We start from the raw sequence: 17,475 nt of genomic DNA on the forward strand, positions 1-17,475 counted from the left end.
TTCAAGCTGGCCAGGGTGAAAAAAGAAACAAGAATAACTTTTATTTACATGATGTATAACACAGAAGTTAATTAGTTGTGTGTGTTAAGAGTAGACATGGGCACGAATGGGGAAAAAATTCCGAACACCTTGTTTGTTCTTCATTACCATCCACGAACAATGAACAATGAATAGAACCGAACATGTCCCCTTAATGAACATGTTTGGTGTTTGTGTTTGTGGCCCTTTAAAGATCCCTTTAAACTATCAGCTGGCAGGTGGCAGGAGGATTCCCCCTTGCCACCTGCCAGCTGATAGTTTAAAGGGTCCTTTCCTGCCACATGCAAGGGGCAGGGCCCTTTAAACACCCCACAACCCCCACCTCCCTGCCCCACCCCAGTGCCCCCGGGCTGCTGCCGCCTGGTGCGAGAGGGACGGAGAGAATCTCTCCGTCCCTCTGACAGCAAGCAGAGCCAGCACCATGGGCTGCTTCTGCTTGCTGTCAGAGGGATGAGGAGGCTCACCTCGTCCCTCTGATAGCGGGCAGAGCTGGTGCCGCCGCAGGGCCACTTCTGCCTGCTGTCAGAGGGACAAGGAGAGACTCCCCTCTTCCCTCTGACAGCGGGCAGAGCCGGCGCCACAGCAGGGCCACTTCTGCCCACTGTCAGAGGGATGAGGAGGCTCGCCTCGCCCCTCTGACAGCAGGCACAGCCGGCACTGCGAGGCTGCTCCTTCACGGTGCCAGTGGGATGGAGAGATTCTCTCTGTCCCTCTTGCACCGGGAGAGCCGGCGCTGCCCCCTTTGCTGTCATTTTCTCTTCACAGTGGCAAAAACTGTACTGCCTGTTGGAAGCTACTTTGAGGGGTTACAAAACAGACCTTCCCAATGTCCCATACCCACCAAGTTTGCAGGGGACATAGTCGTCACTGTCCTCTGAAGACCACCCAATTTTCAGAGAGATTGCAGCCCAGGAAAGTTATGATCCATGGGTCCCCCCTTGCTGTCTATTTCTCTTCTGAGTGGCAAAAACTGGACTGTCTGCTGGAAGCTGAAGGGTTGAAGCCAGAAGGAAAGCCAGAAGGATTTCAGACAGAGTTCAGTCCTTGCCATTGCCAGGGGAGTTGATTGAAGGCGCCTGAGTGTCTAGCTTCTCGAAGAGCATCCAAACACAATGAACGAGGCTTGCGACGACCACCTGTTCATTTGGAATGTGGACTCACGAATGGCCCGTTTGCGAACAGATGATTGGGCTGTTTGTGGGTTTTTTCCGTTTGTACTGCTGTTCGTGCCCATGTCTAGTTAAGAGGTCCATATATAACCCCACACTCTTCTAACAGTGGATGGCTATAGTAGATATATTAACAAATGTCAACAGCCAGCTATTACCTACTGCAATTCCTCACCAGCTCCAAAACCTTTTCTCTCTTTCACTAACTACCTTAACAGATCTTTCAGCTATCCTAAACCCCAGCATTTTGCCAGTTTTCATTGGCTGTATCCTGGGAGAGGTGGAGCTGGAACTAGTCACATCCATCACAGTTAGTCACCCACATATTGGTGATGGTAAGTGCCGTCAAGTTATAGCTGACTTATGGTGACTCCTGTTGGGGTTTTCAGGGCAAGAGAATAACCGAAGTGGCTTGCTGTTGCCTGCTTCTGCATAGCAACTTCTTTGCAGGCCTCCTATCCAATTAGTAATCAAGGTCAAATCTGCTTAGCTTCTAAGATCTAACTAGATTGAGTTTGCCTGGGCTATCCAGGTCAAGGCTGTCCACATATTACTTATGTTTATTAAATCATGCCTTATTTTATATCAGTCAGTGAAGAAGCTGATAACTATGTATGCTTGGAGCATGGAATTTTCAGTAGTGGTCTCAAGGTTATAAAGGTATAGGTTGCTAAGCTTTGCCTATGTCTTAGAAGGGCTGCAAGATGTCCTTAGCGTTGCTGGATTTGAGCTGTTAAAGTTAAGGGCATTAAGCTAAGTGAGTGAATATCAATGGATGCTATCACCTTTTGTTGTGATGTCTAAACTGTAGCACAGTGGTTAAGTGGTTGGGTGGCAAAACAGCACTCTGCTGGATTGACTCCCACAACTGCCATGAGCTCACCTTGGGTAAGCCACTCCTCTCAGCCCCAGCTGTATTGATTTTGTTCGCCACTCTGAGTGGGGCACTATTATGCCCAGAAGGGCAGCAGATAAGCACACAGTTGTCATTACTATTGTAAATGTTTAGGATTTTGTTTTACATCAGACTAGCATGTAAGTGTTTTAAATTAATAAATTAAGCATTGGCATCCTCTACTACTTGACTAATTGTGGTCGCAGGGCATGAAGCTTGTGCGGTAAAACATGCTGTGTGTTGAGGTCACATGACATGCTAATGTGAGGGCAATCTGGCTGCGACACATGTCACCCCATTGATCTCCAGGGTTGATTCAGCTGATCTGGCTGGCTAGATGGGTGTCCCCATCCTCCCTCACTGCTTCGTGTGCATCCCTTCCAAAGCTGCATGCTCAGTGGACGAGAACAACTATCCCAAATAAAAGGAGTGTACCATTCTTTGGTCATATGGCATGCTAAAATTTGACAAAGATGATATTGACCAAAGTAGCTTGTACTGCCTTTAATTCATACATTGTCATTTATAATTTTTTAACTCTTCACCACTTACTCTTTACATTAGACTCTTTCTTTTGTATTTATTATTCTTTATATTAAAAATGCCTTTTTTCCAGAGTAGTTTGATACTTAAAATATGCCCTTGATAGTTCAAGTTATCCTTTTCCTCCTAGGTTGATGGAATATTATGCTTAGCTGACATCCTTACAGACAACACTCACTCCCAAGCTACCCATGCAGAAGCAGCAGCTGTAATAGCACAGATTACATCTCCTCAGCTCTCTGTTACTGAGCATCTCAGTAGCTTTCTTGAAAATATGGAGGAAATAGTCACAGCGCTTCTCAGTATGTATATTTTCATTCTTTTCCTATACAAACTACATGTTTACTCTAAATGCTAATAAGGGAAGAGGCATCTTCTGCATGCATTTTGATTTTGATTTTTTATTAAAATATTTACATTCCACTCTTTCCGCTATTCAACAAGGCTCAAAGTGGCATGCTTCTCTATTTTATTACTCATTGGACATATTGCATAATTTGAATCATAGGTTGATGATTAGAAGTATAAACAAAGCAACTAGTATTCTCTTATTATAGTACAGTAATCTTATGCCTGTTCATATCTCCTCCAACAATTGTTACAGATAGAGATGCCAAGTCCCCTGGGCTTGAAACTGGGGGATGGAGGGGTTTTGGTGGGGGTGTGCACTGGGAGGGCTCACCTCCTCTGCACAGTGTGCTCCTGCATGCTCCAGAGCACTTCCTTGTCATGCCAGTAATGACATAATTCCCAGCATGTGGGACCCTTCACTTCCTTATCATGGCAGGAATTACATCATTCCCAGGGTGACGAAGAAGTCCTATAGAGGTTGATAAAGCCAAATACCCTATTATACTTGTTGAAGTGACAGCCATTTTTTCTGCAGCCACCATTGTGTGGGTTCTGACTCTGTAAGAGGTTATTTTGCAGAGGTCTGACTATGTAAGAAGCACATAGGTTTCCTGGTGGCTTGCATCCCTGGGGCTTGCTTCCAGTGCTTCAAACAGGTATTCCAACAGGGGAATTGAGCTTGGGAGTTAAGTGAGGGAGTTTGCAGGGAAGCAGAAGACAACCCCTCTAGTCTGAGTTCCCTGAGAAAGGCCATACAAGCTCCACATCAACAGGAGGGTCATGTGCTGCAGTATCTTTCCTGCTATGAACATCTGCACAGGTAATAGATAAAAACCCTATTTCTACCCTAAAACACCTTTAAACAACCAAACCAGTTAGGCAGGTAGAAAGCCAGTAGGGGAGTGGGGGCTATCCAGTGTATTGCAGAGAATGCCGCATGGATGATTATCTGCTCACTGAGCAGAAAGTGTCTGTGTGTGCTCAATACATGGCTCTCTTGGCTCTCAGAGAACAGGTTCATTTCCTTGAGGCAAGGGTTTGTCGACCTGGAGAAAGTTGAGGGAGAGAGAGAGAGGCCTGTGGGTGAGATCTTTAGGGGCCTACTGGAACAGTCCCCCTCCTGTGCTCACAGCTATTCTGCTGTTTTGGAAATTGAGAGTCTTGAGGCTGGAGGACATTAGGCTGAGGAGGAGGAATTTGATGGTTGTTGTGGGTTTTCCGGGCTGTATTGCCGTGGTCTTGGCATTGTAGTTCCTGACGTTTCGCCAGCAGCTGTGGCTGGCATCTTCAGAGGTGTAGCACCAAAAGACAGAGATCTCTCAGTGTCACAGTGTGGAGAAGATGTAGGTCATTTGTATCTACTCAGGAGGGGTGGGGTTGAGCTGAGTCATCCTGTAAGAGTTTCCCAGGGTGTGGAATGCTAATGGCGGGAGGCTTCACTGTATCCTGAGGAGGTTCTTTTGCATATGGATTGGTACTTGATGTGCTAATCTTCTCTGCAGGGCTATTGTCAGGGATAGAATGTTTTGTTAGCCTGGTGTTTTTCAGAACTGGCAACCATGCTCGGTTCATTCTTAAGGTTTCTTCTTTCCTGTTGAAGTTTTGCTTATGCTTGTGAATTTCAATGGCTTCCCTGTGCAGTCTGACAAAGTAGTTGGAAGTGTTGTCCAGTATTTTGGTGTCCTGGAATAAGATACTGTGCCCTGTTTGAGTTAGGCTATATTCAGCCACTGCTGATTTTTCAGGTTGTCCAAGTCTGCAGTGTCTTTCATGTTCTTTTATTCTTGTCTGGATGCTACGCTTTGTGGTCCCGATGTAAACTTGTCCACAGCTGCAGGGTATACGGTATACTCCTGCAGAGGTTAGGGGGTCTCTACTGTCTTTTGCTGATCGTAGCATCTGTTGTATTTTTCGGGTGGGTCTGAATACTGCTTGAAGGTTATGCTTTTTCATAAGCTTTCCCATCTGATCAGTAATTCCTTTGATATATGGCAAAAACACTTTTCCTGTGGGAGACTGTTTTTCTTTGGTTGTTTGATTCATCCTGGGTTTGATTGCTCTTCGGATTTCATTTCTGGAGTAGCCATTTGCCTGGAGTGCGTGGTTTAGATGATTAATTTCCTCATTGAGAAAGTGCGGCTCACATTTTGGTGCTACACCTCTGAAGATGCCAGCCACAGCTGCTGGCGAAACGTCAGGAACTACAATGCCAAGACCACGGCAATACAGCCCGGAAAACCCACAACAACCATCGTTCTCCGGCCGTGAAAGCCTTCGACAATACATCGAACACCTCTACGGGGAGGAAACATTCCAACAGACCCGGAGATTGGAAACACTTCGGAACAAGAAAGCACATCTACTCTGTTCTTTAACCTTTCTTCTACGCTGCAGGGACACAAGAACTATTCCATCTTTTCTCACAACCAAAAGAATCTTCAAAACCACACAGGCGAACCGCATTTATGACCGTCTAGAACAGGCCCTCTTACGTGAGAGAATCCACACTACCCGCAGAGAACTTGCTGCCACAGACAAGGAGCTATTTTGCTTGCATATCAACACCAGCCATAAAATGAGAAGTCAGGATTGGGACAAGATCGATAATCTCACCTACAGGAAGATGGAACAAGTTTTTACCAACCACACATCCAGACAGAAGCAGAAGTTTAACAAACTACAGGAAAAAAGACAGACAAGCCCCATGCTCGACAATGCACGCATTGTCATCAATCTGACAGACCGTCAACTGTGGAAGACATCATTGCAAATGTAGAAGCTGCCATTCGTCATCTACCTGAAGAGGAAGCTGAGGAAATAAGAGGAGAGACAGCCAGGATTCTATGAAAGGCAAAGCTTCCCACCAGCAATATAACACGCAAAGAGAAAAATGCCATCAAGACCCTCAATGCAGATCCAGACATCATCATTCTACCAGCTGATAAAGGCAATGCTACAGTGATCATGAAAACAGAGGAATACAAAAAGAAGATTAAGGAACTCCTGGATCCCCCCACCTACAAAAAACTAAAACGAGATCCCACTTGCAAAATCACCAGGCTAACAAATGCGCTGATCAAGAATTCCTCACTACATCCCGACACGCACAGAAAACTATGCAAGACTGAAGCACAGCCACCTAGACTATATGGACTCCCCAAAATACATAAGGATTCAGTCCCACTCCGACCCATTGTGAGTGCCATTGGTTCACCGACATATGAATTAGCTAGACATCTGGCAGATCTCCTGCAGGACCACATCGGAAAAACCTCGTCTTACATCAAAGATTCAGCAGATTTCATCAACAAAATCAGTTCTCTGAAACTCAATCCACAAGACATACTTGTCAGTTTTGATGTTGTATCCCTGTTTACCAAGGTTCCAGTAAAAGACACTATTGCACTTATTAATCAGATTTTCCCAGAGGATGTAACAGCCTTATTCCACCATTGCCTGACAACCAGTTACTTCCAATGGGACAACGAATTCTATGAACAGATGGATGGGGTGGCCATGGGGAGCCCACTCAGCCCAGTTATAGCAAACTTCTACATGGAACATTTTGAAAAAACAGCTCTAGAATCAGCACCCCACAAACCTAGCGTATGGTTCCGGTTTGTGGATGATACATTTATCATTTGGAGCCATGGGGAGGAAGAATTGGTGGGGTTTTTGAATCATCTCAACAACATCCACCTGAACATACAATTCACCATGGAGAAAGAAATCGAGGGAAAACTCCCATTCCTGGATACCTGGGTCATCCGCAAAGCAAACTTTCAGTTAGGTCACAAGGTCTACAGGAAACCAACTCACACTGATCGGTACCTACACAAAAACTCCAATCACCACCCCCGACAGAAAAGAGGCATAATGAAAACATTAGTGGATCGTGCAAGACGGATATGTGAGCCGCACTTTCTCAATGAGGAAATTAATCATCTAAACCACGCACTCCAGGCAAATGGCTACTCCAGAAATGAAATCCGAAGAGCAATCAAACCCAGGATGAATCAAACAACCAAAGAAAAACAGTCTCCCACAGGAAAAGTGTTTTTGCCATATATCAAAGGAATTACTGATCAGATGGGAAAGCTTATGAAAAAGCATAACCTTCAAGCAGTATTCAGACCCACCCGAAAAATACAACAGATGCTACGATCAGCAAAAGACAGTAGAGACCCCCTAACCTCTGCAGGAGTATACCGTATACCCTGCAGCTGTGGACAAGTTTACATCGGGACCACAAAGCGTAGCATCCAGACAAGAATAAAAGAACATGAAAGACACTGCAGACTTGGACAACCTGAAAAATCAGCAGTGGCTGAACATAGCCTAACTCAAACAGGGCACAGTATCTTATTCCAGGACACCAAAATACTGGACAACACTTCCAACTACTTTGTCAGACTGCACAGGGAAGCCATTGAAATTCACAAGCATAAGCAAAACTTCAACAGGAAAGAAGAAACCTTAAGAATGAACCGAGCATGGTTGCCAGTTCTGAAAAACACCAGGCTAACAAAACATTCTATCCCTGACAATAGCCCTGCAGAGAAGATTAGCACATCAAGTACCAATCCATATGCAAAAGAACCTCCTCAGGATACAGTGAAGCCTCCCGCCATTAGCATTCCACACCCTGGGAAACTCTTACAGGATGACTCAGCTCAACCCCACCCCTCCTGAGTAGATACAAATGACCTACATCTTCTCCACACTGTGACACTGAGAGATCTCTGTCTTTTGGTGCTACACCTCTGAAGATGCCAGCCACAGCTGCTGGCGAAACGTCAGGAACTACAATGCCAAGACCACGGCAATACAGCCCGGAAAACCCACAACAACCATCGTTCTCCGGCCGTGAAAGCCTTCGACAATACATCGAGGAGGAATTTGATCCCTTAGAAGGAACCCCTTCCTCAGATGATGGACCAATATTCTCTTATCCAGAGGATAACCCTTTGGGTTGGGGAGAAGTGGCTTTTTGGTAGTGGGTGATTCAATTACTAGGAATATTGGGGTGGGGGTGTCTGTGACAGGCATTTTGACCACCTGGTGAATTGCTGCCTTGTGCAAAGGTTGTGGATTGTCTAGATAGATTTACTGTACTGGGGAGGAGTCAGCACTTGTGGTGCATGTTGGCACCAACTTTGGAAAATGTAGTCATGTGGTTCTGAAGGGAAAAAATAGGTTATTAGGCAGAAAGTTTAAGGCTAGGACCTCAAATGTAACAATCTCAGAATTTCTACTTGTTCCTTGTGCAGGGCCAGCTAATCGGACACAAATTAGGGGTCTCAATGCTTGTAAGAAAAAGTGGTGCTGAGAGGAAGGATTTAGATTTGTTAGGCACATGGAAGTTTTCTGGGACATGCCAAAACTGTACAAAAGAGATGCTCTTCATTTGAACCAAAAAGGAACCACTCTGCTGGCTCTTAATATCAAAAATGTGGCCGATCAACTTTTAAACTAATCCTGGGGGGAAGCTGACAGGAGCCGAGAAGCCTTCAATTTTGGACAAGTCAGTCCAAAGGGATAATCAGATAATAATGGTAGGAACATAATAGGATTCTGAATGACACTAGGATGGCAGAGGAAGGCCAAATGTGCACACAGAAGGACTGTGGGAGCAGGGGGTTGTTGGAAAGGAAACCACATACAGGTATCTGTATGCCAATGATAGAAGCTTCCAAGCCAAGATTGGGGAGCTGGGACACTTGGTACTAAATGACAATATAGATGTGGAGGAATGGGAAAATCAGTGGGATAGGTCATCCCTGGATATAAGCTGGATAGGCAGGACAGAAAGGGACATGTTGGGGGAGAGATTGCTTTGTATATCAAAGAAGGCATAGAATCAGATAAGTTAGAAAGTATTAGGAGAATGAACTCCCCAACAGAAGCAATGTGAGTGGAAATATTGGGCCCTAGGCATTACTTAAAAGTAGGGGTGTACTATCATTTACCTGATTAAACTCTTGAAGTTGATCTCAAGATGGAGAAGGAAATAAGGGAGGTGACTAAAGCAGATATGATGAGTGACTTTGACAACCCTTATATTAACTGCATAAATGCGCTCAAGTCACACTGTAGAAATGAAATTCTTAGATATCATTATTTATTAGATTTGTAATTCACTCTCCCTGCCAGGCAGGCTCAGAGAGGCTAACATGCATAAAAACAATACAATATATAAATATCCACAGTTAAAATAACCTTATATAGAATATAAAACAGCATCCAAGACTGGTAGCACTACAACAACTTTCTCTAGCAGCACTATAGCGCAACCCTCACTTTATCATCCTGAGTCCCGGGTGGCAGATGATGACAAACCACTGGCAGGAACCAAGAGGGGGAGAGACTCCCTCTCCCCAGTGGGAGGCTAAAAAGGAGGCCCATTTGCCTCAACCACCAAAAGCCTGGCGGAATATCTCTGTCTTACAAGCCTGGCGGAATGATAATAAATTCTTCTGGGCCTGAGTGGTTTCAGACAGAGTTCCACCAGGTTGGGGCCAGGGCCGAAAAGACCCGGGCTCTGGTCAAGGAGAGTTGAACTTACTTGGGGCCAGGGACCACCAGTAGGTTTTTTCCTGCTGAGGGCAGCGCTCTCTGGGGAACATAGGGTAAGAGGTGGTCCCGCAGGTATGTTGGTCCTAGTTTGCTAAGGGCTTTAAAGTTCAGGACCAAAACCTTGAACCTGACCCAGAACTCCATAATGATTGTGCATTAGGATATTTGGTCACAGAACCAACCAGACAGGCAGCAATCTTGAACTTAGTTCTGAGGGGGGCTGAAGAACTGAAAAGTGTGAATAATGTTGTGCCAGTTGGAAACAGTGACCACAATCCTATTATGTTCAGCATTCTTGTCAATGGAAAGTTACCCCTAATGTCCAAAACAGTTACATTTGATTTCAAAAGAGGAAACATTACAAAAATGAGGGGAATATTTAAAAGGAAGCTGAAAGGGAAATGCAAGAGAGTAAAACCTTTAGAGGATGCTTGGAAGCTATTTAAAACTACACTAATTGAAACTCAGGTACAATGCATTCCCCAGGTTAGGAGAGGTACTGCCAAGTCTAAGAGGATGCCTACATGCTTAATGACCCAAGTCAAGGAAGCGATAAAAAGCAAAAAGGCTTCTTTTAAAAGTGGAAGGTCTGTTCCTCTACTTCCCATAAACAAAAACAAAGAACCTCCTCTCCTCCCATTCTGGTTCCCAAGTTGATGGCAGCTGTCAACAATTGTCTGCCAATGGACTCTGTCACATTTTGGGTATGGTGTGAATAGCCCTGTTATTAAATCAAGACAGAAGAACAGATTGAGGGCCCAGTGCAAAATTATGGTCTGTTTTTTAGTTGAAAACACAGTAACATTAAGATCTTTTGAAGAACATCAGGTTCTCAGAGGCAGAGGGCATCAAGTTAAATGCCAGTCGGTTCCTTTTGCAGGTCTCTCTGACCAGTTCCACTGTGACAATAAATCCAATGCTGTAAATTAGGCCTTTGGGTTGGAGTTAGATTTCACTTCAAAATTTTAAGCTCAGAAAGATTTCTACTGTCTTTCTGGACATTTTGTTTCTGTAGGTCACAGATCAGAGCGGAGGAAGGAACTGAGCCAGATCCCAAAGTATGGACTCTACTTGCTTCTGCTAGGCACTCCTTCTCCTTCTTCATAGCTAACTTAAAAATGGAAACTAGGAAATCCTCCATGATTGCAAAGGATAATTTTATACAGATAAAAGGGGAAATTGCTGCCTGAAAAAATTATAGGGAAAAGTACTGGACTTGATTGGAATGGAGGTATCCTGGAGGTAAGATGCAGGTTGACTAGGGTTGCCAGTCCAGACCCCCTGCTCCCACCTTCCACCCCCTGCCCCTGCTTGCCTGGCTGATGGGGGAGGAACGGGCCTCATGGGTGCACTCCCAGGTGGTGTGGCATGCTCCTGTGGGCCTGAAATGGCCCTAATCGGGCCCAGATCAGGCCGTTGCAGCATGGGGGAGTGCTCCCCTGTGTGGCAGCAACACATTCCAGGCTGATTCAGGCCCAATCCGGGCATTTTTGGGTATGATTTGGCCCAATTTGGGCCTGAAATGGCCTGGATTGGGCTGCTGCCAGGCGAGGAAGCGCTCCCTTGCATAGCACTGGCCTGTTCCAGGCTGATTTGGGACTAATCTGGGTCATTACAGGCCTGATTCAACCCAATTAGGGCCGGAAATGGCCCAGATTGGACTGTTGCTGGATAAGGCCATGCTTCCCTGCACTGCAGCAGCCCATTCCAGGCCAATTCGGGCCCAATCTGGAGCATTTTGAGCCTGATTTGGGCAAATTTGGGCCTGAAACTGCCTGGACCAGGCCACTACTAGGTGGGAGAGTGCTCTCCTGTGCCACAGTAGCCCATTCCAGGCCAATTTGGGCACAATCCAGGCCATTTTGGGCTCAATTTGGCCCAATTTGAGCCCGAAATGACTTGGATCAGGCTGGTGCCAGTGGTGGGAGTGCTCCCTTGTGCTGCAGCAGCCCATTCCAGGCTGATTCGGGCCCGATCCAGGCCAAATTGGGCCTGAATCAGGTCCCTGTGGAGCATGGGAGTGCTCCTGGAGTGGCCACGGCCTGCGTGATGATGACACTTCGCAGAAGTGAGGTTATTGCACACGCCCGGGGATGCGTGCATGAAGGAGACACCCAAAAGGTAGGTGCCAGGGGCCCTACCTCCCACTGGGAATACAGGGGGACCTGGCAACCCTAAGGTTGACCAAAGAGTTGCACCAATCCAGCACTGTAGCATTGGTATGTTTCCCCCATCCCCATCAGGGAGAGCCAGTCACTGTGAGGAAAAGTGCTGTTGGGTGGGGTGCAAGTTGTCTTTTCAGTTAATTGAACTTGATAAAAGCCCTGGAAGACTTCAGTCATAGTATTTCAAGTCTTTCTTTTTCTGAATCCAATGGAAAACCTGTACTGCAATGAAACTTCAGCTACAGTTCCCACCCACCCAACAATCTACTTTTCTCATAGTACTGCAAGCTCCCCCCTCCAGCATCTGCCAAAACATTACTTAAAAACAAATTCTCCCCATCAAGCTTAAGTCAAGCCCCCTGTGAGCCATTGGCCTACTCTACCCGTTCAATAACAGTTTTATATTATTACTTAGAAAAAGAAAAAAGTGAACATAAAGCCACCCCGCCGCCACTGCCCTGCCAACGCTTTGCCAGCCAGTTTCCCACCATATGTGCCTCCTAACACAGCTTCTTCAGGGTTATTGTTATGTGTGTGTGTAGTAGAGGGGTTAATGGTCATGTGTGTTCCTGATGTTGTGTCTTCTGTTGCATATCCTCCCTTCAAACTCTCCTTGGTAGTTATATTAAATCCCCTGTAATTCTCCTCTTTTAATTCTTGATACCTCTTTATTGACTTAACAATTAAAAAGGACGTATTATTTTTAATCAGTCCCCACAGACCAGCTGAAGTGGGGGGGGGAGGGTTAAAATTTAAAGAGCCCTTTCTGTGTATTATCTGATTGACTTGAGTTTTGTGGCATAAAGTAGCACATGGGCAAAAAAGGGGTTGACTGTGGCCATTTTCACACATACCTGTAAGCATCCGGAAGATCATGTGAAACTCATGGCATGAAGCATCTTCCCAGCACAATTTCTTGGCATGATCCCCTTTAATGGCGCGATGACATCAGAATCATGCAATTAAATGGGATCATGTGAGAAATTGTTCTAGGAAGACACTTCATGCTGTGAGTTTCGTGTGTTCATCCGGAGGCTTTGGCCATGTGAAAATGCCTCAGTGTAGTTGAACCTGTGCAGTACAGGAGTTGTAGGCAATAAGGATTCTAGGAGCTGAAGTAAAACACTGTGTAGCTTCTTGTAATGGCTGGTCCCAAGGACATGAGGGGAGATAGTTCTTTCAGTGCGGTCTGATTTTCTCCCTCCTAAATGCAGCAAATGGCCTCGAATGAGATGCTGCTTTTAAAAATGTATTTTTAGATTGCTTAAAAATACACAGGTTAGTTGTGCCCTTCTTTTCCCCCCTTTCCTATATTCACTTTATTGAATTCAGGTACACTAGCAAATAGGCTTTCCTGCTAGGTGGAGTTCTGGTTAAGAGCGTGGGACTCTAATCTGGGGAAACTGGGTTTGATTCCCCACTCCTCCACTTGAATCCAGCTGGGTGACTTTGGGCTAGTCACAGTTCTCTGGAGCTCTCTCAGCCCCACCCACATCACGGGGTGTTTTGTTGTGGGGATAATGATAACATATTTTATAAACCATTCTGAGTGGGCATTAAGTTGTCCTGAAGGGTGGTATATAAATTGAATGTTGTTGTTGTTATTTCTTGTGTTCTTTATATTTTGCTGAAGTAATTGCATGTTTGTGACATTTTTACTATACCTTCCTTTACTCTTTACCTGTGTAAAGAGTTACCTTTACCTTTTTCCCTCCTGTGGTGGCTAGTGAAGCAGCTTGGTTCTGATTTAAAGGCAGGGCTGGTTGTCTTTGATATCCTAGATATATATATAACCATTTTAAATAAATAACCATTTTATTTGGTTATTTATCTAAGATTATCTACTATTAGTAAACTAATCTTCAGTAAGAAAATTAGCTCTTATTTATTTAGTATATTAATCCATTAGCACACAAAGTAATAAGAAATATGGTATTTCACAAAAAGAGAAATAATATTCCAACAGGGAGAAGAAAAATTCTTTTAAATTTTACATTTATCTAAAGGGAAGATTCCCCGTATTTAATTCCAGCATTTGCTCATTCTAGAAAGCTTTTAATATCATAAGTTGCTATTTTAATATTATTTTGGTTATTATATGTGAGGCAAATTGATGACAAGTTTGCACACAATATAATAAAAAATTACTAAGAAAAATGGTATTTCGTAAAGAAAAAAGTAATATTTCAGAAGGAAAAGAAAAATAACAATTAGGGGGAAATGGAGGGGAAATTGACAATTACTTTAAGAAGATACGTAAATAAACTGGCAACTAAGAATTTCCCATTCCATGAAAAATAAGTTGAATCTTAGTAAATTACCAAAGACTGACTTTTGGATATATGCTCTGAGGGGGAATTCCAGATATTTTGCTTCTAGGAAGCTATTGGCCTCATAAATTGCTATTTTAATTAATTTCTTCTAAAACTTTATAGCATATTTTGCTTATTATATATCAAATAAATTGATGGCAAACAGCAAGATAATCAACCCTCATTGCATATAACGGAACGTGTGCCTTCAGTATCTCTTTTACATCTGTAATCTTTGGAATCTCCGTGTGGGGTGAGCCTCCTGGGTCAAAATCACCATTGATCTTCACAGTGTCTTCATGGAAGCCTAGATTGTTTTTTCTGAATTCAAAATCTGCTTGTAAAGAATATTGAAATTCAGTTCCCTTTCCCACATCAGTAGTTTTCTCCCACTGTTTCTTAAGTTCTTGGATGGCTTGATTGGTTCTTTGAGATGCCTGATTTGTTTTGGACAGTCCAGAAGATAGTTCAAATCCATAATCATGATCTTCAGGAACTCCTTCCATGGCCTAATCAGCTTGCTGAGATAGCAGTGCTAATTCATTGTTTTGTGAATTTAGTTTTACTGCTCTTTCTCTCCTTGACACATCTTGGCCAAAATATTTCCATAATCTTGCTTTACTTTGCTTAGCAAACTTTCAAATTTCTTTGTTGTGAGGGAAGAAGAGAGCCTTTGTATAATTTCTTCTTGAGGCTGATTCATGACTGCAATCATTTTTTAGTCCAGCAGGTGGTAATAGATGGTGAAACTATGCAGTTCAAAAATCCACCATATTTACCTTCCCCTTTTTAAATTTATGTCAACAAATTTATTAAATCTCTTGTGTAAAGTTTTTTAAATCCTTCCCTTTAGGTGAGTTACAGTTCAGGTTAGCCTGGTAATGTAATGTGCTAAAATCAGTTGTTTGTTTACAAAAACACTTGTTGTAATCCTTCTTAAAAAAGAAGTTTAGTAAAGCAAGCCAAAAGTAAAAGGAGAAAGGAAGGAAAAGACCTGACAAAATTCCCAACAATTAGAAGAGCAGTGTAAAATACTGTCTGAATTCCCAAACTCAGTTCTTAGTTATCAGTAACTTGCCGATCAGAGAGGGAATCCCAGTTATTTTATATCTCAGCCAGTTAATTCATCAATGCTGAGCTGATTAGCGGGTATCTTTGTAGTTTTCCAGTGTTGAAATAGCTTCGTCCTGAGCACAGATACAGGATACAAAATAAAACTTCACAGTCTCATGGGGAGAGGGGAGGAACAAATCACTTAAAAGAAAAAAGAAATAAGGTCTTAGCAAGTCCAAGATCCAGAAAAGAAAGAGAAAAAGATATTTGCAAGGTAGACTTACTCAACAGTTGCCAGCTTGAAACTGTTTCCTGCTTGATGGTGGTGCATTGGAGGAAACAGAAGATCATTAAGCCTCTAATTAAAAGGGCTCAGAAATCCTCTGATATTCCTCTGCACGCATAGCTGATACATCTTGTCATTAGGAGATGGGCTTGGGGTTTATTTCCATAAACCTGCCTTCACGTAAACAGCCAGCGTGGGAACACCCAAGCTACCAGTCAGTCACCATTTTGCTTCTCCAGCTGTGAAGAGCTTTATATGTAATAACTAATACCTTGAATTGAGCATGGTAACTGATAGGTAGCCGATGGAGTGGCTGTAAGATGGGAGAGATGTTCATGCTCCTCCTCGCTCCTGCTAACAGTTGAGCCGCAGCATTTTGCACCAATTGGAGCCTCCTAGTTAATGTAGATGGGAGACCAATGTATAGTGCATTAGAATAGTTGAATTTTATGTTACCATAGCATAGAGCTAGGTGGCCAGGTTGGCTATGTCGAGGTAAGAAGCCATCTTCTTGGCTAGAGTGAAATTGTAATAAGCATTTTTTGCAGCTGCCTTAACTTGTCTTTCTAGTAGTAGTGCTGGATCCAGTACAACTCCTAGGATCTTAATCGAGTCTGCAAGGGGCAGACAAACTCCATCAAAAGTGGGGAGTACAATGTCTTTCAAGATCTCTGCCTTCCCAACAAGCATAACTTTAGTCTTGTCTGGGTTCAATTTCAATTTGTTATATTTCATCCCACTCCATAGCTGCAAATGAGTTCTCCTAAAGGTTTTATGTAGAGGTTGAATAACATGGGAGATAAGATTGCATCCTGCAGAACCCCACAAGTTAATTCTAGAGATTCTAGATATAGCTGATCTCTGATGGCAACCCTTTGAGTCTGTTCCATGAGAAACATTTTAAACCAGTCGAGGGCATATCCTTTGATGCCCACTTTTGTTCCTAAATGCCTCAACAAGATGGCATGGTCTACTCTGTCAAAGGCTGCAGAAAGATCCAAGAGGAACAATAAGGAGGCATGACCTTTGTCTATATTCAGCCGGAGATCATCTACTAATGCTATAACAATAAATCCAAACAGTAGACAAATAAAATTGGAGATAATTGTTATCAAGGAAGGAATTCATAATTATTTATGGATTAAGAAATCATTAATGGGGCAGAAATTGTTAAAAACTATTCAAAGACAGGGTGGCCCTCATATTGTGAAAGATGGGTAATTAAAAATATGGTTTTGATACAGAACTAGATTAAGCCCACCAATGAATACATGATGAACAAACAAGGAAAAATAAAAACATGGGAAGAAATTCAAGCCTAGGGAAAGAACATCCCATGGTTGATGTATCATCAGTTAGTGACTAAACTTAAAGAAAGACTACCCAAAGAAAGAGGATGATTAAGAGAGAAAACAGTGATTTTTTTAAAATTAAATTTTTATCAGAACATAATTTCAAATACAAATTCAAACTTCATACAAAGAAGATAATAAAGATATACATCATATAGAATAATTGTTGATATAATAATATACATAGGTCAGAGTATGTTAAGCAATTATATAACATATAGACATACTAGACATATTGATTTAAGAGTGATAAGGACCTTAGAAAAATTTAGTATGGTATTAAATTAGTTTTACCTTTTCCACTTTTTTATTTATTATATTTATATCCCACCCTCCATGCAGATCTAAAGATCTAAATCAAGGCAATTCAGGTACATTGATATTGTTGGTTGTGTGTTGTTGAGTATAAGGTAATCTATAACTGGTTGCCACTTTTCTGCAAAACTTGAGTGTTTGGGTATGTAGTGCCTGATGTAGTTTGTCAGTTATTTTTTCCATTGCCATATGCTCCCAAACTTTATTAAACCATCAGGTTAGGTGGATATGAAGCTTTCCAGCAAGAGGCAATAGCTGTTTTAGCAGCAACTAAAAGTGAAGTAATCAGGTCTCACCTTACTTATAGGATTGGCACATTTAGCCACAAGTCCAGGAAGATCAGTTTGGGGTTTAAAGGTATATCATATTTGGTTATTTATGATATCTGTTGAAATACTTTATCTCAGAATTTTGCAATA

The 17,475-nt window shown here is 43.0% G+C and overlaps 1 protein-coding gene across 1 annotated transcript in view; it reads left to right on the plus strand.

Moving 5' to 3' along the window:
• INSC (INSC spindle orientation adaptor protein) overlaps positions 1-17,475 on the plus strand; it is a 185,131-nt gene that overhangs the window by 95,069 nt on the left and 72,587 nt on the right. Inside the window, exon 7 of the mRNA XM_054969992.1 lies at positions 2,777-2,948. Within this exon, the coding sequence (XP_054825967.1) occupies positions 2,777-2,948 (172 nt within the window). The remainder of the gene's footprint in view (positions 1-2,776; positions 2,949-17,475) is intronic.

The sequence above is a fragment of the Eublepharis macularius genome, chromosome 2 (assembly GCF_028583425.1).
Source record: "Eublepharis macularius isolate TG4126 chromosome 2, MPM_Emac_v1.0, whole genome shotgun sequence".
NCBI classification, from domain to species: Eukaryota; Metazoa; Chordata; class Lepidosauria; order Squamata; family Eublepharidae; genus Eublepharis; species Eublepharis macularius.